This window comes from Rhynchophorus ferrugineus, unplaced genomic scaffold (assembly GCF_030347505.1).
Source record: "Rhynchophorus ferrugineus isolate W39M unplaced genomic scaffold, kcgeb_rfMv2 rfM3, whole genome shotgun sequence".
NCBI classification, from domain to species: Eukaryota; Metazoa; Arthropoda; class Insecta; order Coleoptera; family Curculionidae; genus Rhynchophorus; species Rhynchophorus ferrugineus.
The window spans coordinates 25,222,845-25,250,151 of NW_027472582.1; the positions used below are offsets into that span (position 1 = coordinate 25,222,845).

The 27,307-nt window shown below is 30.7% G+C and overlaps 1 protein-coding gene across 1 annotated transcript in view; it reads left to right on the forward strand.

The window, feature by feature from the left end:
- Positions 1–27,307, forward strand: part of LOC143192913 (retinal guanylyl cyclase 2) — a 190,139-nt gene that overhangs the window by 153,422 nt on the left and 9,410 nt on the right. The window contains exons 16-17 of the mRNA XM_076398735.1: positions 11,494–11,686; positions 13,062–13,239. Of these exons, the coding sequence (XP_076254850.1) occupies positions 11,494–11,686; positions 13,062–13,239 (371 nt within the window). The remainder of the gene's footprint in view (positions 1–11,493; positions 11,687–13,061; positions 13,240–27,307) is intronic.

Genomic DNA, 27,307 nt, shown 5'->3' on the forward strand with positions numbered 1-27,307 from the left:
GCTATAAAATTTCCTTGTACTCTTTATTTCACATACCTAATTTATTATAAATTTTATAAAAGAAATAAGGTAAGCATAAATTAATTATATAAGAATGTTTATTCAATAATATTGTATTAAAATGTATTGCCATTTACAGATTTCCGAAAAGCATCTTTCCGTAACATTTCAAATACATTTCCTGTCTATTCCAATAAATACGCTACATCTCCCTTCCAGCAGTTTTCGAATTTTCTATCTCCCTAACAAACCCTCACGTGGGACAAAATTATTATTTTATGAAATGACGTGCATCAGAGGACTCGAGCAAAAACACGCCAAAAGAAAATGGAAAAATCTCTTTCGTTCCATTTTTTAACTCCACTAAGCCTCGGGCAAGAACAAATTTGCTTTTAATAAATGGAATTTGACATCTTTTTTCGGCAAAAAAAACACGGAGGAAATGTAATACCTCGGTTAGTTAGTAAAGCAGAAAAAATACTACCGGGGGCTTCCGTTACTATAAAAATATTTGTTTGTAGCAACGAAACACGAATATTGCTATATTTTATTCACAAACATTTTCAGACATTTTCTCTAATAATTTATTATAGTTAGAAATCCTTTTGAACATAAAAATTAAGAATATTCTATCCAAAATAGTAGTGAACTGACGTCATCAAGATGTATACTGTATTGCAGTTTGTAAATTCATTTTAATACCAGATAATATTTTGCTTCTCATTTTATTCTGTTTAAAAAGAAATACAATACTGTTTGATACGTTCTAACTTGTATTTAAATCAGACTGCAAAACATAATTTTCTTTTAATATTATTGACAATTCATTGAATAGTCTATCTAAAATAGGAGTGCGCTCTAATATCCAGATGTAGAATATATTGCCTATTACAATTTGTAAGTTCGTTTGAATATCAGGTCATATTTATCTTCTCATTTTGTTCTAGTTAAAAAGAGATACAATTCTGTCTGATAGGTTCGAACATGTAATCAAATCAGCCTGCCAAAAAGACATCCGTTTGTCAAATGTCTTTAAAATTCTTCAAAACTTTATTGACAATATAATCTCTTATTAAACCAGCAAATATTGTTTTGGCATAAATTTGTACTTAATATTTGTAATTACCCTGGTTGAAAATGCCGAGGTCAATAAATAGTCAGTCAATAGATATTATATATCTAATCAATAACTTTGAACAGGAGTGTGATAATGTGGGCTCGTTCTTGCCAGTAAGATGCACCAGGGAGGTAAATATTAAAACTATTAAATATTAAGCCGCTAGAATTTTCGTTGGAAATGCTTTAATTGTATTACAGCTCTATTGAATATTACTATGGATAATATAACTAAAATTTCTCAAATGAGAAAAACAATATAATTTTGAATTCATCGAAAGGAACAAGAATACATTTAGATGACTTAAGTTCACCATTTTACTGTATGATCTATAAGGTCCAACTTTATTTAAAAGTTATTTGAGCTTGAGTATGAGTCAAATATAAATGAAGACTGTAATAATTCTTATTAATGCTTACGAGTTATTAAAGGAGATAATCAAAGAATACTTACAATTAAAAAAAACAAGCATGTAAACTGTCATATATTTTGAATTTGATGCTAAAAATTATTTATCAGCCTAAATTATTTATCAGCCTAAATTATTTATAAAAATTATGTTTATACTAGGTGCTTAATTCACTACTTAATATCAATAAATGTTAGTAATCTAACCTAACTGTTAAAATCGCTTATTCATTATATTTCTCTATATAAACTAATAGTTCCATTTGTATTATTGAGTTATTCAGAGTACACAGGTATTAATAATTCCTTAATTTTATTGTTGGATTTTAAGATATCTGCTTTTAAGAACTTATAGTAAAGCAGGTTCGTGATATTTCAATTCTCGGTTTTGGTTACAATAATTTCAAAATGTGTCAATGACAATGAGCAGCCTGAGAAACTAACACATTTGAAAGTCATATAAATTACAAGACATATAATTTCAGACAGCTAAACACTTAATAAAACCTTTTTTCTTATGTCTAGATTCTATGTTAGAGCTCGAAAAAGAGTAATTTCAACTCTGTTTTTTTTTGGCAAGCAATAAAGAAGAGTTCTGTTCTGAAGAAAAGATGAAATCTATGGCGTATTGTGGTTGACGTTGAAAAATAGTGTTAATGGCGAGTAATAGATGCAAATTTATTCTCTTGCATGAAATCACGTGGCCACACGTAACAAAAGTTTTGAAGGATACGCTTTTGCAACTTGAATGGCTAGTTCTGTCGCACCCAGTTTACTCACAAGAGCCTTCTGATTACCAGTTGTTCGAATCGGTGTATTGGTTTGGTTAGGACACGATTTAGAAACGCTGAAGAAGTGTGAGAACCGAGGCCAACCTCTCTATACAATAGAGCAACGTTTTCAGAAATATGGAAAAATATTTTGAATATTGAATAAGTCGAATATCTTTGCCATCATCGTCATCTTTAGGACGAAATGCTGATACAATATTGAGTGCTAATATCTAAACGATTTTACGATAAAGCATATCATGATATTGCGGTGTACTAAGATGGCTACGATTTATATCGGTAAACTTTTAATAAGCTTCGTAACGTTAAATTCATTCAATTTTTAAAACAAAAAAAATTATTATGCTCCTACATAACGATCCTTTTTTTACTGTTTTGGATGACCTTGATTTTGTAGTTATTTAGTGTAATAGTGAATCTAAAATTTACATATATAGCTCCTCCAATAAAACAGCCAATGCACGTCATAGGTCGACTTCGAATATACTGCCAATGCCCAATGCAGTTTGTAAAAATGTAAAATTAGTTTTAGACTGGAATCAGATTTTTCCATCTCATTTTAACAGTTAAGTGTTCCTCGTTAAAAAGAGACAGATTTCTGTCTGTTAGAATTCAAATCAGAATATCAGTTTATAAAATTCCGGTTGTGTTGATAAGGATCGACCCTGTTGTGAAATGTCTATAGAATTCTTCAAAACATTAGTGATAATAATTAGACGTTACCGATAAACGTAAATCAAAATTTTAAGTTAATGCAGTAACATTGCGACATTCTGACGTCATAAATGTTGATGTAAGACTATTAACCCAAGAAATACTCCAACTATGTAGCCCACTTAAAACATCGTACATATGATCGGATTATCGTATCGTATAAAATTATGAATTAACCTCTGAGATTTTACGGTTTCTTACATAACCTCTTCTTATATTTTCACAGACACATTTTACAAACTGTTCTAATGTTTTTTGGAGTAACTATTAATTTGTAATCAGGGCGTTCAGCGTCATCGAAGTGTGAAAATTAGTAAAATTGTTCCACTAAAACTACTTATATTTTATAATATACCATTGAATATGTAAATATTTAGGAGCTCGTCCATAATTTAAAATAATACTATTTTTTCAACATATACATAAACTATATTAGAACATTAACGCATTTAACTTATATAATTTGTTTTGCTCCTTGCAAAGTTCCCTTAATGGATTAAATTTGATTTAACGGAGACCTGAAAAGTGAACCTGTCTGAGTTCATTCTCTTTCTCATTTCTCTAAAAAATTCGCTGATAAAATAATCGCTCCGCTAAAAAATTGTGAAAGGTCATAGACCAAGAAAGTATATACTTGACTGAAGAAAAGTCGACTTAAATACAATGGTAAATAACAGCTTCCTGATAAACTAATAATTTTAAAACAATTTAATACGATAATTCATGATTTTAATATTATTATATAACTTACGTTATATTATGATATCCTTTGGAACGTAATGTAATTAGGGTTGATATATTGTACATTACGTAAATACATCTGGTAATATTATGCATGCTTCAATAACTTTAATTTATGTCTAGGAACCTTTACTGCGTTGTACAGCGGATAATTATATCAAAGTTAGCTGAAACAATAGACAAATATAATTTCTAGTTATATGTACATCCAGGACAATAGATGCAGAAATAAAAATATATGTTTTAGCTATGATTGTATTACAGCTTATAGCATATTGAAGTATAGTGACATATTTAATCTCGACATCGCTACGGAACTAATTATCTATCATAAAATAATTTTAAAGTGAAATTGGATAATAAAGGAAACTCGATACTTGGGTTCACAGTAAAAATTTTAATGAAGCAGGTGAATCGATTGAATTGTGAATTGTTGCTAAAAAGAAATGATATCGGGCTATTTTTTAACCGAATAATTACGGGCATTGACAACGGATGGACAATAATGTGTTAGAAAGATCTCGGTCGATGCTTGGAAATGCTTCCGAAGCTGTTGCAGCACCTACATAAACGCCAAGAAAGATGATGCTAAAGGTTTGATGGTATTGGAAAACAGTTGTTCAAAAGACCAAACTATCCACCGTCAACAATTAAATCAAAATCAATCATCAAATCAGAATCGAAAATCATAAATATCGACGATAAAAAAACACATATTATAATTGATTAATGTGTTTAAAAATAATATTGTTATTTAACTAATATCTAATAATGTTAGTTAAATATAAATTTCAATAAATTTACATCAATTTATTCCATCATTATTTAAAGGAAGTATATAATATAATTGATGTAGACTATTTTATATTCCAATTTCCATTAGTGATATTAAAATTGCAATAATACGTGGTGGAGCATATCGTCGCCTTCTCACTATCAATATTGACATCTCTATTACGCAAATTGTTCTATATGTTCATGTCAGATCGTTTGTCACCATTATTGGAATAATTTGTACACTGGGTAACGTACTTATTTGTTTGTAAAAATCAGTATATGGGGTATAGTTCGATATTTATGACGTGATTTTTATATTAATTTTGATGACATAGTATATTTAGACCGTTGAAGATGATAAATATTGTCACAGAACAGTTATACTTCTTGAGATCAAAATTTTATTGATCGTATACTTCATACATAAAATTTTATATTTATTAGTCGTCCCAGACTTCCAAGTATTTAATAAAATATCATTATGTATATTTGTATCATTTTATTTTGTTTGTTACTTTTATGTCTTGTTCCCCATTCATTTTGATTGTTTCTTGTATATGTTATGAGTAAAGTAATAATAGATATTAATAAAATCTCACTGTATTTTAACTTTTAATATTCTGCTAGGTTTGACACCAAAAGAAGAATTTGTTCAATAATTTTAGAGTAACTAGTTTTGAAAAATCATAGTATAGGAATGAATGTTCGTCGGGTCGGTCAGTCGGTCGAAACGTGCGGCTGCCGCTGCGATTATTTGTCAGAACACTCACTACTATTTTTGGAAGGAATTTGCACGAAAACTGAAAACATTGGTTGGAGAAATACTGTTTATTTTAATATTAAATTATACATGTGGTCGACGGGAGAATTGACAGGATATTAGTTTAGGTAGAGGAAGTACGGTAGCGCTGTTGAAGTGGTACTATTACAAGGGGATAGAGAAAAGAAAAGGGAGCGAGACGTCGTCGTGATGGTCCTTTATAGCCTGGAACTGCATGGTCTCAATCGACCGGCGTTGCCAACCTTTGTACTTGTTGATGAATTCGTGGTGGCCTAAAGGGTCGTGGCGGTCGCCACAACAGCATATAGATAGAAACAAGAAATACAAGATTGTTTAATACATTTTCTTCAATATTCAATTTCTTCAATATAAGCTCCTTTAATTATAATATACTAGTTCAAGATTTTAATTTATTATTGCACATGTGAAATCAAAGTTCGGAATTCTGTCAAAATCCGGTGAACACATTTTTCCGCGCTCAAATGAAGCTAGATCTGAAGAATAAAATGTTGTAACAATTTATGGTTTAATTCGCTGAAATTTGCGATGAGTTTTAAGTTGTAAATATATTTGAAATATGGGAGAATGCATTTCCGCAATGAAAAGGTTTTTTGCGCCTAGCTCTTTTAAAATAAGACTACTTACTTAAATATATTTTTTAATGAAAGTTATTGATAATCGCTTTGCTATTTTAGTGAAACACCTTTTTTTAAACTTTTCTTTTATATTTTTTTGAGAACAATGTCTTTTAAAAATCTAGCGGCCATTTGACATGTTACTATCCTATTTATACTATAACTTATTACGAGATATGCAAACCATATATTATGATCAACCATCATTCTATAAAATGTATTTATTCTTTCAATATATAATCAAATCAAACGGCAAATATATATAAGTCAAATTCAAAACAGCAGTGAACCTACGTGATCTGAATTGATGATGCAATGTTGCCGCATCAACTTTGTGTTTTAATACATTTTGACTTTGACATATAACAAAATTCTAAGCTAAATAAAATAATTAAACAAAAATGTTATCTAATATAATTTATTTTAACATTATAGTAAATCTAGTGCATATATTATCGAAGAATTTAACACTACAATTAATTATACAGCCACAATAATTTAGGGGTTAGAGTTGTTATTATGTTTACATTAAACTTTTTTCGACACTAGTATAGGTAGAGCTGTAGACGCGTTTTTTATGTATGCCCCGAAGGCCTAATCCACCTAATTAACAATTGTATATCTGAGTAATGTATACTTATACATGTATACATTACATACTTTCATTAGAGAGCATATTTGCCTTTTACGCTTAGTTTTTGTTTCCTTCGATGCTATGTTTTCTCGTAAAATCATTGATATTACTGTATTTCTCCTTATTATGTTATGTTACTACCTGTATACATCTTTCTTGGTAAAACTAGATTTAATCACTGCATTTTCCTTAATGCATTTGCTATATCTGCAAAACAGTTTATATTATTTCCCTGGCCATATATTTTAACCAAACGTTCGCGTATATTCTGAACACACATGCACATAAAGCTTTCACATTCGCTAACACAATTTCGAACAGTTAAAACAACGCGTTCCGGTTTATAAGCTGTAATTATAATATTTTGAAGAAGTTTGCAGACGTTTGACAAACGGACGACTTTTGCAGGCTAGTTTATGTTACACTTTCGAACTTGTCAAACAGCATTCCATTTATTCTTATTTACAATAAAATGAGAAGGAAAATATTCTCTGACTGTAAAATGAATTTACAACTTTCGACCGCCAAATATTGATGACGTGGGTCGCTACTGTTTTGAATAGACTATATAATCTCATACAATCACTCTACACCTTTTTGGCACAGACTGCGATATTTCTTTTTTGTTTTATTGTAACAAAACACGTTAGTGCTATATTTATATTCTCTTTTACATAAACTGATCTTTCCGAATGCGCAGAAAGCCAATTTCAATCAGATAACAAACAGTAATAATTCGAGTGTTAAATAGCTGTATTAAAATGTTAACTATTTTAAATATAAAATACGCTAAATTCGTAAGAGCCAGACCCAATTCAATATCTTCACGAATATATTCGAAGAGTCAGGACTTGATGATATGCAAGTCCGTAAAAATATCGGGGATAACAAATATATTTATTATGCTGTGTTATACTTGCCTAGAATATATATTGCAGATATTTTAGCATTTAACAATTAAGGAAATTATTTAATATTTAATTAGGTTATAATCAGAATTGTATTTTCAATAATATTTTCTAGATTTTAATTACATTTTATAGGGTATAATCAATAACATTCTTAATTTCAACGTTATACGATTCAAAAAATAATTAAATAAATTGTTACCGGCTTGGTTGATACAGTGGTTAAGGCGACAGGACGGTCATACTATTGTTATGATAGCCGCGGGCGCGAATTCTGGTGCGGCATGACTGTAAATTGAGGTTTGTGATTGCCCAGAAGGCAAGAGAGCAAAGTCCAACAAGGAAGATGATGCCAATCACGCCGGTAACCAGGCTTGGTAAGACCGTATACCTTTTGAGATGATTTCTAAGTTGGTCACTCATCCGTCGGTAGACTTAATACCGAGAACCGTGGTTCGAAGCTCACAGTAAAGAGAGTAGAGTCAATCCAAATAAACCCCAGTTGACAAAAAGTTGCTTTAAAATATAACAACAAAAATACGGATTTATCCTTGTGGTGTAGTTATCAACACATGACTAAAGAATAGTGAGGTATACACAAATATAAATATGAAGAATATTTGTTAATCATTATTTTTTGGGCACTTGAAATTATTTTTACTTAAGATTTTGAAATATAGTCGTTATAGCGGCTTTAATATTCAAGCATGCCTCTCTGAAATTCAAGCGCATGGTTAAGTTTTGTAATACTCAGTACAGTGATAACTTTATTTGTTATTACCAGCTATGTCTCCATCCTATTTAGGAGACTCATATTAGATTTCAGTAATAAATAATTAAGAACACATTAAAAAAAGACTATAAATATTAAACCGAAATTAAGGGTGTATCGTTTACATCCAAAACAACATATCAAACAAAAATAAAATTTATAGATATTTATGTAAATACTCGTGTATATAAAATACACCTAAAATGTTTTATATTTATGTTTAAACGGAAATAAATACGGGATAAATATCTAGATTGATAAAAGCAAGATGGAAAATAAAAATTTGAAAAACCTTTTTACCCTCTTCAAATTGTCAATTACAATTCCATAAAATATGATATTTTAAAGATGTATTATATTTTATTATAGACAATATGTTTTTATAAACGATCATGAAATATAAGGAAAGTGAATTAGTAAGGACATTTTCAGAATATGATTATGATTATTTACAATCCTAGTACGAGGGTGGTTCAAATATAATCGCGATAAATACTTATTTACTGTTGAAAAAAATTACAAAAATACTGTATAAATTTGCAGTTTTTTTTAGGTATTTCCCCTCACTAGTTACGCCTTTTGTGCATCTTTCTGGAATTTTTTTGATGCCGGTAAGAATTCCTTGGGCAACTCGGACAGCCCTGTGCGCATGAACTCCTCTACCTCGTCGTCGGTGATGAAGCTTTGACCTCCGAGGGCTTCTTTTAGTGGTCTAAACATGTGGTAGTCGCAGGGTGATAAATCCGGACTGTCGGGGGTGTGTTCCGTACCTTCTACCCTAATTCCAATATTGTATCGAGTGTGAGACGCGCGGTATGAGGGCCCGTGTTATCCTGTACAAGAATGGCACTTCGTGCTGGAGTGCTCCTCCGTTTCGAGCGATGAGTGGGTTTCACGTGTGTCTTCAGAAGCTTAGAATAGTATGCAGCATTAATGGTACGTTGGGTGCATAGGAAATCGACGTCCTCCTCCGCCTCGTATCGCGTCAACAAGCGGCGACAAACTTCTCAACCGCGTAAATTTTTGCCCGAAGATCAACAGTTTAGGAACCCATCGCGCCGTTATTTTGCGATATTGAAGGCGTTGGTGGATGATAGACTCTACACTATCAATACTGATGCGAGTTCAGCTGAAATGTCTCCAAGATTCATCCTATGGTCCTCCAAAATGAGTTGTTCTACGCGGCGATTGTTGCCTGGCTTGATGCTGGTTCGCGGCCGACGATCATGCGTCTGATTCTTGACGGTTTCGCGGTCATCCTTGAATGTTTTGAAAAGCCAGCTAATTTTTGTCATTGTTAAATAAATGCAATATGTAGTCAAGTGGCATCATGTTGGAAAATCGCCTTTTTTGATTAAATCCACAGCAATCTTCCAAGGTTTCTATTTTAATTTTTTTTTTGAATTAAGTACTAATTAAGTGTTTCCAGATATACAATAATTATATTTATTTAAATTTAAGATAAATGCGGTCTTGACTCATACACTTTAGTAATTTTATACACAATTTGCAGTACTAAAACACATGTTTGTTCATTATTTTATTTGTACATTATTTTTTGTGTGGAAGTACCTACTTTTTAATTTCTCTCTTGAAAGTTCGTAATTTGGCAAATTTTTAAATCATTTTTTGGCAGAAAAATTAGCTTATATTGTTTATTTCAAGTTTGCAACTTATGTTATCATAGATAATCTGAAAATTTATATTTAAAACCTGATTATACTCATTTAATTTTAATTGAAAATACACTAAAATATCGTTGAATTGAAGTAGATCAGTAAGTAATATGGACTAGCATGTGTTACTGCAAGTTTCTTGTTAACCTAACGGTCACTATTCTACAAAAATTTAACGGATCGGGTTTTCATTTGTTGAATACTGATGGAACAAAACTTAATAGAGCTATTATTGAAGCAATATATTGCGATTATTTACGGCTAATGTAAGGTAAATCAAGCACAATGCCTTATTAAACGTCATTAATTATATTAAATTGAAATTTCATTAAATTATTTTAAATTACGTCATTAAACTACTTTTTGCACTATATAATGGTTTTAATGTTTTACGAATATCAATTGCTTTTGTTCGATAATTCCAAACGCTAGTAAAACGTATACATCCGGCCTGATTAATAAATAAGATTAGAAGAATAAGAATAAGATATAAAATAGAATATAAAATTAAGTTTATTATGAAAAATACTTACGCATCACAAAAGATTGTTTAAATCTTAGAGTACAAAAAAATAATTTAATGTTTGTGAGACAAAATTTATCTTAGTAATAACTTTACAATATTATTTATCTTATAACTAGCGACCCGCCCCGGCTTCGCACGGGTGCAATGCTGATACTAAATTAAATACACTACAGAAAAAATATGAACGTTGTATATAAAAACATAGCGGCCCGCTCCGATTTGCACGGGCATAAAATATATATGCCTATGTCACTCAATGAAAACATGATTAAAATCGATTCAGTATTTTTGGTTCATTCATTACTGCCCTTGGCCTGCACGCATTAAATTTGGAATAAAACAATTCCTCTTCCCCTATACTTACTATGAAGATTTCCTGCTGTCTTTGGAATATCTAAATTCATACAATTTTTATTACATTACACATTTTTAAACGCAAATTTTAAATTTGTAATATCTCCGAAAATATTTGTTTAATTTACATGCTGTAAGGAACCATATTGATCTATATTAATTGCACACTGTATTTAAGGTACTTAATTCGATAAGGATTAATGCCGTATTGCTTAAAATAGCTTCGTAAATAAGCCATTTTCTCACGTAAAAAGTAAACAATAAAAATGGTTAATGCGGGTTATCCCTAAAAGATAAACATATACCATCGCGGACTTTTTTGTAGACCTTTTTATGGTGTACAATACTGTAGTACATTAATTTGATCTAACTCGTAGGGTTAGGCAGCGTTTTTGCTAATTGCTAAATAAGCCTAAAAAAATAGGTTAATTTACGACATCACGTTAGAAACCTCTAAAATTAGCAATGTTGCCTTAATATATTATGCATGTATTATACATATAAACCTTCCTCTTGAATCACTCTATCTATTGAAAAAAACCGCATCAAAATCCGTTGCGAAGTTTTAAAGATTTAAGCGCACATAGGGATATAGGGACAGAAAAGGCGACTTTGTTTTATACTATGTAGTGATAATAATTATTATTAATATTTTTCAGATTGCTACTATGGCTCTAGACTTGTTGCACCAGAGTGGAACGTTTTGTATTCGACATTTACCCAGCACACCACTTCGATTAAGGATCGGACTTCATACAGGTCCCTGCTGCGCTGGAGTAGTCGGTCTCACGATGCCTCGTTATTGTCTCTTTGGGGATACCGTAAATACGGCTTCTAGGATGGAATCTACAGGTACATGATTCAACGGCTAAAAGGCCCTACTTAGCCCTTAAGCTATAAAAATAATGAAGTCTATAAAATTAAATTTAAGCTAATATAAAATTGAATATTATACAAAGGGTATTTTGGACTGTTATACGCTAAGGTATAAATAGATGATAAAATATAACATAATGGAAATAAAATAACACAAATAATATTAGGTGTTTTCAAGTATTTTGATCCGCGATATCTTTTGATAAAAATACGTAGTATAAGCAATATTTTTACTGATTTCAGTACAATTATTCAGTACAATTCTAGATTTTTAATTTTATTAGGTGCTTATTTTTTTTTTACTTTAAAAAAGTATTAACAAAATTCTAGTGGTTATTGTTGCTGATTTATTTTGGGAACGACTCTTCATTCAATTTGTTTAATTGATGTGACCAGACAAGTATAGTAACAGTTTCATTCGAATTAGACAAGGCTTCCTTAAACTAGCTCATGACCTTTTGTTCTTGAGATTATGGTAAATAATAAGCTACCAAGAACTCTTCTTTTTTATGTCAGAAAAACAATAAGACCACAACGTTGAAAAGGATGAAATTACATTTTCAGTCAATTCGTTTGTTAACCATTTCCCTGCTTTTGTAACTTTTCCATCGCGTGTTAACATATTACTGTTGTATTACTTCCACGTTGCTGTGATTTAGCAATCTTATATCATGATTTAACGCGAGTTCTTGGATCACTGCAGGTCATCGTTCAGCTCTCCGTTGGATAAGTAGCGATAAGAATTGATAATTAATCGTAGAACTTTGTTTTGGGTGCGTTGGATTACTGGTTGATGTTTTACTCTGATGTTTTAGTGCAGCCCCGTATCTGCACCCCATAGGCTTTATGAGTGACTGATAAACCAATCTATCTGATTTTAGGTCAAGTCTAGAGTAACATCCGACTAACCAGTATAGTTGCTTGACTTTGCTAGAGTCTAATCTGCTCTGCTTTTTTTTAACATGGTGTTTCGAATTCAACCTATCAATAGATATATTCCGAGGTATTTAGTTGATTCTGCTTGAGGAATCAGTCAAGTGATATAATTATATCTTTGTTATTTCGCAAACAACGGCAACGCAATATCAGCATGGACAATAATACTAAATAGAAAACTATTATTTTATATAGAGAAGTGTCAAATCTATCAAACAGTTAGGTTAGGTTGTCTAATAGTTGTACATTAATACTTAATTAAAACATTAATTCTATTTCAATGAAAGATTGTTATATAACACAGAAAGTCAATATCAATAACCATTAATTACTATGTAAATAAAAGGCAAGGAGAGACGAATTAAAAAAATTGCGAATTTATTTAAAAAATTATAAATAAATATTACATTTACAGGAGCTGCTTGGAGAATACATATGTCTGAAGCAACGAAGTCTCGTTTGGAACAGGCAGGAGGTTATCATATTGAATTTCGTGGCCCAACAGAAGTTAAAGGGAAAGGAACAATGGATACATATTGGTTATTGGGAAAGGAGGGATTTAATAAAGATCTCCCTGTGCCCCCTTCTATTGAGTGAGTTTACTTTGTTTTTTGTTCTTTTATTGGTTCTACGTATATGAAATATTCTACCATAATACATAAATAGCAAATGAAACATTGGTGTTAGTAATATACATTTTTTTTTGTATTGTTGTTTTTAGTTTTTTTTTTATTTGATTAATACAATGTTACTTGCGTCTAACCTACAATTTGTCTTTATGATAACTTAAAACTAGGTATATAACTAGGAGGACCCATCGGCCCTATCTCAGTCTCTGGTGAAATAATGTTTATACATGTCACTGCTGTATTTTTTAATATATGCACCTCACTACACAACACTACACAAAATCAGATGGTTTGATTCTTTTGAGTCTGTGTCCTGTTCTGGTGATATCCAAAAACTGCAATATTTCAATATTCTCATGAGAATGGAGTCTTTCCTCATGCCCCCTTGCAATTCTCTTGATTTCTTGACTGACTGTGGTTATTTGAAGGTCTCGATGTAGGTAATCAGTCCTATAGTATTTGGGTGAGCCCACAATAATTCTCAGGACTTTGTTCTGAAAAATTTGTATATTATTTATGTTACTCTTTGCAGAACATCCCCATAATTGAATTGTGTATGTTCATATAGGTTTCAGTATTTTCTTGTATAGCAATTTATTATGTACTGATAATTGTGATTTTCTGCCAATTAGCCAGTACATTTTCCTATATTTCAATTCCAGTTCGTTTCTTTTCTTCCTTATATGTTCCTTCCAGCGGAGTTTTGCATCGAGATTCAGTCCGAGATATTTAGCGTTGGGGCTATATGGAATGACAGTATTATTTAATGTTATTGGTGCTTATACGGCCTGTTTATAGGTGAACTGCACATGTATAGATTTACTTTCGTTAATTTTTATTTTTCAAACTTGTGTCCAATTATTTATATTGTCACTTGCCTGTTGTAATTTTCGTGGGGCTTCTTCACTATTGTCTCCGATAGCTATAATCGCAGTATCATCAGCAAATATAGCCATCGTGATATTTTCCATTTGTGGCATATCACAGGTGTAAACTATATAAAACATTGGTCCCAGTACACTTTCTTGTGGTACACCTGCTTTAGCTTCTTTTATTGTAGAGTTGTTTTTAGTAAAATAGTATATACATTTAAAACTTTAATTAATGTTATGTCCATATCCGAGTCGTTGGTTTAGGTTATACGATATATTATATTACGAAATTAGCAACATATCAAAATTATATCGCTGCCAAAAACTTTGTTCATTCAATATTAATTGTCCTTTATGCATGGGTGTTTGTGATGATTTACAAATATAATATACAAGTGTATAAATATGTAAAACTTGATATGGAATAATCATCTGACTTTCTAGTAACCAGTTTGGATAAAACTGGATGTGTACTGATATAATAATTAACTATTCTTTAATTTTTCGTTACCAACTAACATAGAATGTGTTTTTACAATAACTTAACTCTATTCATATATTTAGAATCCATCTGTCCTTACTTAATCTCTATAGCTGTAATGTTCATGTATTAATTAACACCGTTCTGTTAATTAAATACACTTCAAAGCACACATGATTGAATGGTTTGGTTCCTTGTGAAGTTCTTTGGGTCCTGCTCAGTTTATCTAAGAGTTGCAATACTGCGGTTTTAATATTAATAGAAAACAACGTTTTTTGACAACAAGCAAATATATGTTATTTATTAGAGTTGTCTCCTTTTCTTTTGATGTGATGATTGATACTCAGAATGAGATATTAATTGAGAGGAATGGATAACTGAGTACCTACATTGGAAGCTCACGTTAATCAGCAGATACAGTCACTACACGAAACTTTAGAGGTTAATGTTAATTACGTAACAGAAAAAAACTTCATGTTTCTAATTCGAACAAAGGATTACGTTCATACATGGATAGATGCTACATAAATAAATAATATCGGGAATTAATTATTACAGATTACCACAGAAAACTAAAAAAAAAAGATTTTGAAAAAACCACACCAAAACCCTTAATTTTATAAAATAAATTAGATACTAAAACATACATTTTGAGTAATTTTATATAATTCAATCCTAATATTTAATATGATTAAAGATTAACGATTTATTCAGAAAATCTAACATCTTGAAAAATTTTAAGCTTAATACAATACAGTAAAAATGCAGGGCCCTCATGGAAATATCAATCCTCACACTATCGTAATTTGCGGAAAATTATACGAGGGTAGTTTGTCATTGACTTTTTGCTTTTCCCGTGTAGTTGCTTAAGCTACCATCTATGAATGGACTACCTCTTAGTAGTATAACTTGAGTCTTAATTTAATTTGTGTTTAATAGCCACTGGCAGCAGATAACCTCTTGCATTTTAATCAAAGTGGGACAGAGTTTCTCGTATGCTGGTTAAGAATTATTTGTACTTGTAAAAAAACGTCACCGAAACCAAGGAAATAATTTATAAATACTATGAGGAGTCTGAACCATTCATTTCAATGGTTAAGAAGTGGTTTACTGAATTCTGTTTCCCCGGGTAAATGTGTATCAAAAAAAGCCAAGTGGCCTTTGTCGGTCGGCCACATTTTTTTTGGGAATTATGCAGTGTTGTGCATGAACGATTTTTATACAACGATCTAGAAAATAGTAGAACGACCACATTTGGCGACAATAAAATTTCTCCTCGTTTCCCCACCTGTGACTATTTTCTTGTTACAAATTTAAAGGAATGACTGAGTGTTAAGAGATTTAATTCGAATGAAGAGGTTATCACCGAATTAAACACCTATTTTGTCGGCTTTGAGAAAAAGCTATTATTTTGAAGAAATAAAAAATGTAAAAACACTGAATATATTTAAGTATTGGCAAATAAAACTTTTTTTTTTCGAAAAAAAATTTCAAAGAGTTACTGACTTATAAAAGTTCCCTCGTATTTTACTGTATATCTTGACATACACCAAAGTCTTTGAAGTAGTACAGTAAAGCCTAAAAAGACACATGGTGAAAATATGATAACAAAGGCTGCACTAAATCTAGTTATATCTTGGGATACATAAGAAAATATATCATAAATTTGGTTTCCCTCGCTGCAGAACTAGCAGCTTAAGCGATAAGTATAAAGTAGGAAAAATAGGTCATAATATATAATATGAAACAGAAAGTAACAGAACAGAGTAAGTTAATAAGACATAAAAGCAGAGATAAACATAAGGCACTGCGAATTTTTGTAATACTGTAAAAAATGTTACAGGAATAGAAGATGAAGTTCATTTTAAAAAGCATTAAAAAAGTTTTAAGATTACAATATTAAATTTAAAAATGATTATATAGAAGTTGTCTTATCTGTGCATTGACCAAGCCTTGCTTGAAAAGTTCTCGATCTGACAATTAAATTGCGATTTTTAGTTACAAAATTATTTTACTTTTCTACATAATATTACTTGATGTTTCTTTTTGATCTAACGTTTCTCCATCATCAATATTCGTTCCTAGACGTTAAAGTCTGGAAGACTGTAGAAATATTCATATATGACTATTTTAATACATACCATAAGCATACAGCTGGTGAAAAAGGCGGCTAATGCTAGCCTGTAATTGATCTGCTTTTTATTTGCGATGCGAAATTTGTTTCTTTCTGAACCAGCAACTGCTTCGACTGGCTTCGTTTTCGGTATATATTGGTAGATCTATATCTCATCCATGGTGACAAATTGACGCATAAATCAGTCGAGGCCAAAATCAATTGAGAATAAAAAAATAACAAAATGTGTTTTTCATATTGGTTTTTAATTTGTCTATCATTAGTCGTTGCCAACTACTCTGTCGAAACATTACTGTTTTTATATTAAATGCACCTCACTACACTACACAAGACCAAAAGGTTTGTTTTTTTATGTGTGTCCTTTTCTGGTGTTATCGAAGTATTACATCGATATTGACATAAGAATGGAGTAGTTCCTCACGTATTCTTGCGACTTTCTTAATTTTCTGAGTGACAATCGGTATCATGAAGTATCTGGGTGCTCCTGCAATACTTCTCAAGGCTTTGTTCTAGAAAACTTGTATTGTGTTTACATTACTTTTCATGGAACATCCCCACATCATGGAATCAATCCGTATCTCGATATTTTTCAAGACTTGCTTGTATAATATCAGTTTATGATGTACTGGTAATTGTGATTTTCTTCCAATTAATCAATATATTTTTTTATATTTTAATTCCGGTTCTTTCCTTTTCTTTTTTACACGTCCTTTCTAACGAAGTTTTACATCTAGATTAATTCCGAGATACTTAGCGTTGTTAGTATTAAGAATGATATTATTATTTATTGTTGTTAGGGCTTGTGAGGTCTGATATTACGTGATACTTTTGTTCATTTTAATTTTCTAGGTTTGGATCCAATTATTTATATTTACACTTGCCTGTTGTAATTTTCATGTGTTTTTTCGCTATTGTCTCAGTCAACACAAATCGCAGTGCAATCAGCAAATGTAGCCATCGTGATGTTTTCCATTTGTGGTATATCACATGTGTAGGGTAGGTATAGAATTGGACCCAATACATTTCCTTGTGGTATAGCTACATTAGCTTCTTTTATTGTTAAGTAGGCATGTTTTTATTTGACTCTAAACAACATGCTGGCTGTAATGTAAGCTTTCAAAAGTTGTGTGTTGCACAACATTGTCAGCTTTTGAACAAGGCCGTCATGTCTTGTCAAAACCTTGTGCTACATCTAAGAATATAGATGAACATACCTTTCTACCTTCATAGGTGCTCTCCATGTGAATCAATCAAAATATAAGTTTGTTAATTTTTTATCTTTACCTTACACCTAGCACAGGTTTTTGCAAGCGCTTTTTCGACTCTACGATACCGAAGAGTAGATCTTTCTCATTTTTAATTAAAAGTAATGCAGGTCCTAAAGTGATTTGTATAATATTCGGTTCTTTCCTACTGCAATATAAAATTCATTCACTTTAATCACTCAATATTTATATTTAATTTGCCATTTTTGGCTGAGTTAAAAATTTACTAAGTATCGCTAGCAGCATTTAATAGATATCTTCTTTTTACTCAGTGAAAAGAAATAATCTGGTATTCATAATCGGAAGTTAAGTCAAATCGTTACGTTCATGTATTCGTCATATCTAGCATCCAGAACTGTTATTCGTTCTTTGGATCTTTAGAGGTGATTTAGAAAATTATTTTGATGCACATCAATAAACAATTGAACAAAGATGCATGCAAAGTTAACTGATTCTATCGCTTTTTAAAGCAAATGTTTTGCTAATAGTATATTACATTATTTATACGTGGGGAATTAAATACAAACAGTAATTTTACTATTTAGCTTAGCACATAATTCCGATCTAGATGATTCGATGCTCGAGTGCTCTTTAGTTTACGAAGAGGGGGAAAACCGATATGGACGGCAGCTGTGCTCGGTTCTGTCCGCGCCATGGCTGAGCGAGAGTTACCTTCGTTTGCTGCACAACGCATTGTCATAAAGTTTTTTACTAATGAAGGCGTTAAACCGTCGGAAATGTTCACTTGTTTTGAAGGCACAATTTGGGGATGCTACACTGTCTCAGAATCTACTGTATACATGGGTCAGAGAATTCAGGGATGGGCGAGAATGTTTCGAAAATGAAAGTTATGATCGACGCCCACGAACACGTCTTACAAATGACAACATCCGTGCTGTTCGAAGGAGTTTTACTCATTGATTTTGTCCACGATCAACGAACAGTGAATGCGACTGACTATTCGGTGTTGTTACAGTCGACAAAAATCGCGTATCGAAGCAAACGACGAGATATGCCCATTCGGGACGTCATCATCCTTCATGACAACGCCAAGCGACACACCGCAGTTTTGATAAGAAATAAATTGGAAGAAATGCACTGGGAAACTCTCGAGCACCCTCCTGATAGCCCTGACTTGTCACTTTGTGACTATTTTGTGTTTGGGCATTGAAAGAATCACTTGCAGGTAAAATATTTGAAAGTAATGAAGAATTAGAGGATTATTGCGCAATTGGTTGGCAACTCGCCCTCAAACTTTTTATGAAGAAGGAATATTCAAGCTTCCAAATCGGTGGCAAAAGTATGTAGAGCACGGAGATGACTACATTAAAAAATGTTAAATGTTTAGTTTGTGTATACTATTTATAAATTAATTTTACAAAATTACCGTTTTTTAAAAACAGTTGCACCATAACTATCAACATAATCATATAAATACAAACATTTCTAATTTGTACAGTTCCAAAAGTACTTTTAATTAATTTAAATTTATGTTAATTAAAACAACGTTCCATAAAAACTTTTTGGCCTGCGTTTGTTGCCGATTCCGATTCAAAGTGGTGTTTTATGTTTTTGTCGCTTGGTTTGATTTCATTAAGCGGTATCGTTTTAATCGTGTTATGTAATAATTCGCCATACAATACAATTCCGCCAAATTTAATTTCGGCATCCGCAGCTCCCAGGCGAACTGTTGTCGGAAAATCCGGCCCTGGTTAAAGGATAATCTGCGGAATAATAAGCTTTGAGGGCGACTGTCGAAATTGACTTTTGAAACAAAAGAATGTGCTTTATAACTTTCAATCCGCAGAGGTGCGATTAAGTTGTTCTTTTTGTTTATTTCTGTAGATGAACAGCGTTTTCGAGCGGTTAAATGCCAATTATGACCATTGATGGATATTCGCTGAAACATTAATGGGTTTTCATAATTAAATTGCATATATTACAATTTCAATAGCATATATGGTAAGCTGACAAAAAAATAATATCAATTTGAAATAACTTTTCATTCATAATATCTATTCTCCCTTAATAGAGTAAAATGACTAATTTAAAAATAATATGTTACTAAAACTTGTTTTCACAGTATTTTCAATATAATAATAGAAAAGTATTTATTATTAAAATAATAAATGTCTTTATATTAAAACACATATCTTATTGCATTAGTTATTAAACCTTAATATTTATCAATGCTTTAAAATATTTACAAATGTACTGTTAATGATTCAAAAGGTCTTCTATTTGTCCTACGTGTTCCATCTATGCAAATTATGTAGTTAGTTTTATTTTATATCTAAAAAACAAAAATATATTTTATATCTAAATACACATATTTCTTATCTAAAAAATTTGCTACAAAAACAGTAAATACACCCAGCTTATTAAAAGAATAATTTCTTTACCTACATTTTTAAGTAAAATTGGATTATTCTTTGAATTTCCGTGACTTCCATTTATCTATTGCTTTCTATTTTTTTTTCTCATGTGTCCCAATTAAACTTTATAACTATTTTATAACTATTAATATTCTATGCCTTATTATTATTTTAACTTTTGCTGCAGAAATTAACGTATTTATTACCTGCAATATTCGGTTAGTGCTTGGTTATGAAATTGGTTGATTGGTTAATTTACTAATGAAACCAGAAATTAATCAGAAGTGAATACCGCCAAAATTTACAGGAATTTTAGAATTACCTTTAATACAATGATATACTATGTCTCCATAACCATATCAACTAATAATGGTCCTTAAGCAAGAACATTTTCTCTTTTCTTCTTTTTCTTCACCAGGCATAAAATTAAATCAATGTTGTGAATATCTATGAAATCATTTATTGCGATTTCGAAAATCTAAATATCTTAAATAATAATTAAAGAAATTAAAGACAACCTACCATTCTCGTTATTCTCGAATTTTATTAATCTATATTGGGATGAAATTTTCACATTTGTCTTTAGGTCACGTAAATACTACACTTAATCGTATTTTATTCAAACTTGCCATAATTTCTTAATAATTCAAACAATACGGGAATAACTGAAAGGAACATAAAACACTGCTAAAATTATATAACTTCGATTAATAATGTTTTAATTACTCACTTTTCGTTTTAATATCAGTCCAAATGTAACAAACAAATATTCACTTAATTTTCACCAACACTACCTTTTATTTCAAGACATTCATACTGCAAGGTGAATGTTCATGGAATAATGACTGCAAATGTTCATGGAATAAAATCTCAAGATATATACAAGGCGATATATCTCCCATATATAAATTAGTAACTAAGCTTTGTGCATCTTAATCACCTAAACATGAATATTTATACCGGGAAATTTTAAAAAAGAATTTTAATTAATTTTTTCACCTTACTTCACTACACTATAAAACACTGTCTTATTCTGTTGCTATTCAAGAGTTATTATTTCAACACAGTAATTCTCTTGATTTCCTGAGTGACAGTCGATGTTTGAAGGTCTCTTCAAACTCCTGGTTGTTCTGGATTTTCGCGGAACATGCCCATAAATGAATTCCGTATTTCCATATATGTTTCAACACTTGCTTGTATAATAGCTATTTATTATATACTGATAATTGTTGATTTTCTTCCAATTAACTAATATATTTTCCTATATTTTAACTCCAGTTCTTTTTTACATATTCCTTCCAGCGGAGTTTTTCATCAAGATTAATTCCATGATAGTTAGCGTTGTTTTTATGTTGAATTATATTATTATTTATTGTTATTAGTGCGTGTTATTAGCGTTATTGTAGTCTGATTATGCGTGAACTGCGCTTGAACAGATTTACTTTTGTATTTTTTCTGTAGCTTATAGGCAAAACCGTCATACCATACCTTATCGAATGCTTGTGCTACATCTAAGAATATAGCTGAACATACCTTTTTACCTTCATAGGCTTCTTCAATTACATCTGTTATTCTATGAACCTGGTCTATTGTTGAATGTTTGTTAATTAACACGAACTGTTGTGTAGCTATTAGATTTTTTTCTCTCTATAATATTCAACATCTAATACTAATTGAGACTCTATTGATCTTTTTCACCAAAACAAGACACTTTTTTATATTTCTTCTTGCAGTGTTCTATTGGCCTTAAAATGACTAATGAATTAAAATACTTTCTGTTTAAATTACAATTAGGAATTATAACTTGGTTAATTAATTATCTTCATATCCGATCTGAAATGCAAAGAACAAACCTTCCTGTACTCACACAGGAGTTCTTGTAAAAGATAATTCCTTAAATTTATCATTATTTATTTTTTTTAAACCATTTCCATTTAGAGCAGGATGACGTGAAAAAAACGCCTTCTATTTGAACTTTCACATCCTAGAATACAACACAGCACTTTTGTTTTGTTTATATGTTTTAATTTTTACCGTAAATACTCTAAAATTCATGTCGTTACAACAAATATCCAAAAAATTATACCCGAAAATAAGAATAAAAAGGAATATAGATTAAGATGTCTTGTAAACTTTTAGACCAAAGCGTGGGGCTAAAATATCTGGCGGTTGTTCTTGTTTTTAATATCCGGCCCTGTTGTGACTAGAGACGCACAACGTTCATGATTGTCCCTATTTCCTTCGCACTCTATGTATTTATGTTTTTTGAATCAAATTAGTCCTCAAATAGAGTAGAATACTATGTTGACTCACTGTAGTTCCATATCTCAACATTTTCTCGTCTATTAATTATTATAATCAATAAATTACAATTTAATTAAAAATATTTCAATCTTAACTTTGGTTTAAAAGGCCTGATATCACTGGGCAACAATGAAAAGTGAAAACGAGCTTGATAATTTGTTTTTACCAAAAATGTACCTGTTGCACCTGTATCGAAGGAGAACTTATGAGATTCAGCCTACAGCTACAATATAACGAATTGACCAATAAAAGATAACTTTCGATAAAGCTAACACATGAGCCCTTTCAGGATCAATGACCTGACATTCGTATATTGAGAATATTTTTTAATTTTTTTACATGTAATATATTAATGCAATATTAATATATACGCATTTTTAAATAATTGACTGATGAATTTGATCAAGTAAATGATATATTCAGAATATATTTTTTTTGTTAATCAGTCATTTTCCTTGTCATACACTTTTCCTTTATTATTAATAAAATATATAGCAACATAATAATAATAATTTACATATAAATATGCATAAAAATATTATTTAAAAATCTATTAAATATTCAAATATTTGACGATATTACAACCATTTAATATATAACCCATTTGACTTGATGACGCAATGAAAACCATGTTCTGAAGGAATAATAAATGGATTTACGTCAGTAGTAAGATTTTTCAGGCTGTTCGTATAAAGCTGACATATTTTTTTTTAGATATTTCTTTGTAATTTGTCTCGATTGCTCTATATTAAAAAGTCAATATCTTTTTATAACAATTTTATTTTCATTCGTTCTTGTATTTAACTCTCAAATATATCTTTAGCCAATTTGTTTAAATGATGTATGTCAAACTAATTGAAAAAAATAATTAATTCAGTAATACCTTAGATCCAACTTTTTATATATTTATATTTGCAATGTACACCTTCATTGCTGAATAGTTGAATAGAATAAGGATTGAAATAAATTTTGAAAAATAGCTCGTTTGCGCTTCTGTTTTCTTGTTTTACTATATTTGATCATAATAGAGTAATAACACAATTATTGTAATAATAGTATACAATTATAGTCATAGACTATATTATAATTCACATCAGTAATTATATTGTTATGAATAACAAATGTTTGCGGATCTGTTTTCGCCATTTGTCTATTTTTTGGTTATACTATTCCCTTCCATTTGTTGAGCTGTCTGATTTCCTACACAAGTTAATACATGCATTTAGTAAGGAATTCTTGTCGACCAAGTATCTAAGTTGAATGAAGTCTGATGAAGATTGCATTTGGTGATGTGAATAAGTGGCTAAACTGTTTACGTTTCCACTAAAAATTTTATGGATTCGAATTCCGCATTAAGTGAGTGCAAATGTTTGTTTTTATTTATAGACAATTATTGAAAATTTATAAGAATTTCAAGAAGCTGGAAAAAAGATATGGTAAACAATTTTCCTTGGGAGATAAGATACTTTGGTTATTTGGTATTTGGTACGTTTTATAAGTTATCAAATATCGATGCTGAATAAATCAAATACTGATTAATATTGATATTGATAAATATTGAAATCTGTGATTTGTAAACCACGTTAAACTCTACATCATAAAAATATTAAAAGGTATATATAGGTACTTATTAATATGGAGATTTTTAAAATATATTTAATATAAGTATTTTTTTTATTTATTCATAATTTTTATTATTCTCAATTTACTAGTATGTTTTTTATGGCTATCACTTATAGGGAAAGTCATGGGTAAGTGCATTATATCTTATATTGTTTATTTACTAAGTGCTTACATGTATAATGGTTTTTCTTCACTTTAAAAAACAAATCATTGATAAAAATTGGTAAAATATTAATCAAAATATTTTCCATTAATTTCTATAACCTTTTGCTCACTGTTCCGATAACATGGCGATACGATATCGAAAGAGAGATTTGTTTAGAAATTGAATTACCTGCCCAGCTATGCTGGTTCGATTTGAGCAAATGATAATTAGAAAGCGCTATACATTCTGGGTAAATTGTGTACGGTAGAACTTCGCATTTGAGCTTCAACTGTGTATCCTTCATTAACCAAACTCTTGCTCGTGTAACTCTTGCAATTTGAATCCGAAAGAGCTATTGCTAGTATTATTTGCAACAATATACCATTTGTTCAGTAGACGTCCCTATACATCTGTTGTACCATTTTTCCTCATTTTGGATCTCCCATCGCATGCAAAATCTGAAAATAGTTGACTAGTCAACTGCTAAAGCGGTTGGAAGGTTTTTTGGATGCCTGAACTAGATATTCGTCCAATAAGTCTTTCAATGCATTGTCTTCGAACCTTTTTGGCCCTCCAAGCCATGCTTTGCCATATACATCAACATAACCACTTTTAAATCGTTTAAACTAACATCAACAATTATGGATCTCAACATTAGTCAACTGCTAAAGCGGTCTGAACGTTCTTTGGGTGTTGAGCTGGGTTTTCGTCCAATAAGTCTTGCAATGTATTGTCTTCGAACGTTTTTGACTTTCGAAGCCATTCTTTGCTATTTACATCAACATATCCACTGCTAAATTGTTGAAATTAAAAGCAACAATTGGGATTTAACGAATCAGCATCACCGTAAGTTCCTAAAATGTTTCATAGGTTTCGGTAGCAGAACATCTAATAAATGTCGAAAATATAATTTTAAACACTTCATGATTAGCTAGCATCTGTATACACCGAGCAACTCTTTAATGTTAAATGGAAAACTGTTTTATGTATAGAAATGCCGAAACTGTCGTATTTAATGGCCAGTTTAGGTCGTTTACATGAATACTTCGAAATTTTACCAATAATATCGCTGATCAAAATAAATGCAAGCACCTAATATAATGAAAATTTAAATAAATTTAACAAATGTTTTTGCTAATTATTTTACTTAGAGCGAAAATATGTTCATTATGAAAACTATTTTGATAATAAAATAAATATAATTTATTTTCAAAATTGGTTCCGATATCCATTTTATTTAATGAAAATAACTGAATTCGGTGCTCTTATATTTTCGTTCTTCTGTATATTACATTTTAATCGTTTTTACATCAAAAATATTTAAACGTATTCTGTGATGCAATTATTTAATGATTATTTATGGTGAGAAATGATATATGAACTCGAAATATAACATGCCTACAAATTCCCACATTCATGAAATACATTTTCTCTTAGTTGGCTCTGTTCCATTTCTAGTTGAGATCTTTCCCGTCGAAAACAGTAATTTGATCATTATCTATATGGATTTTTATCAGCCATTAACCGACTAATAAAGATGACATGTCGTTGCCGATATTCCGTACTTTTCTTTTTTGGTATGTTTGTCACGTAATGTAGTCTACTCCTTTACGTATTGTTTTAGAGGTACTGTTTCTAAGAGTTTAAATCCTGCCAATTTTATAAAACATGATTTGTTTTTTTAATGTGTTTCTAATATAAACAAGGAATTTATAATATCGAACAATAAAAATTGATTTAATTTAGTTAATACGGGTTTTTAACATTCAGCGGGATTCATAAATGTTGTTAAGGATTCTGTTGGTTCATTTATTTATATAAAAAATATCATGTATACATTTTTCCTATAAAACCTAATAGGCAAAGTAGTTATAGACGTTACACTTCGCGATTGTTCATAACTGAATTATTGGCTTCCAAATTAGACTCACCTTTAGTGGCTAAAATTAGTCGACGTTTCGGAATCGTTACAGATTCGATTTTCAGGAACTTTGCAATTTCAATGGAATAAAACTAGGAAGGTGGTATGCCAGATAGATTAGTCTTATAGCCTTTGTTTTTGTTGAGAATATTTTTGTGTTTATAAATCTCAAGACTCTTTCCATGTCTTCTCTAAAAATAGTATAACGGAGTGACTAAAACCTCGGCTTTATTGAAGTGAATGTTGTGGCCAATATCCATGTATTATTTAGCTAAATTTGAGTAAATCGTATATCTATATGTCACACATCGATGCTCTTTTATGGGTGTACTTATCATGTTCCCAATTTCTCCTATGTGTACTTTCCGACACAGGCACTTTTTAGTACCTGTTACCTTTATTAGGCGCACCCTTTAAATCTTGGAGTTAGGAAGTACCTGAAATATCTTACTGTGTTATTTGAAAATAATTTTTTGTGTTTCCATAGTGCCCACCTCACGCGGCCTGTTAATACTTGAAAGAAGAGTAAGAATGTTTCTGAAATGATTTGCTCTAATCATTAAATATTATTTGCTTAATTTAGGCATATTTCTATTTATATCCATTAAGCTGTGTCCGTTTTGAGGAAGACGTCTGATGTAATTAAGTTCATCCTGCAAAAAAATCTGATGCGGATTTGTTGATGGTCCTATAAAGTAAAATATTCAGAACGTATGCTTTTTGGGATGGGATGGAGTAATGGTATAACTTAGCCTAAATGTATCTGTCGATATGTTACCTGATATACTACTTAACCGTGATCCTTTGGTCTAACTAAAACGGCTAGGACAGGAATCTCAAAATAATTGGTTATCTCAATCAGAAATTGTATGTTTATATTTAATTTATGTTAAAATAAGTAGATGTTAAAAT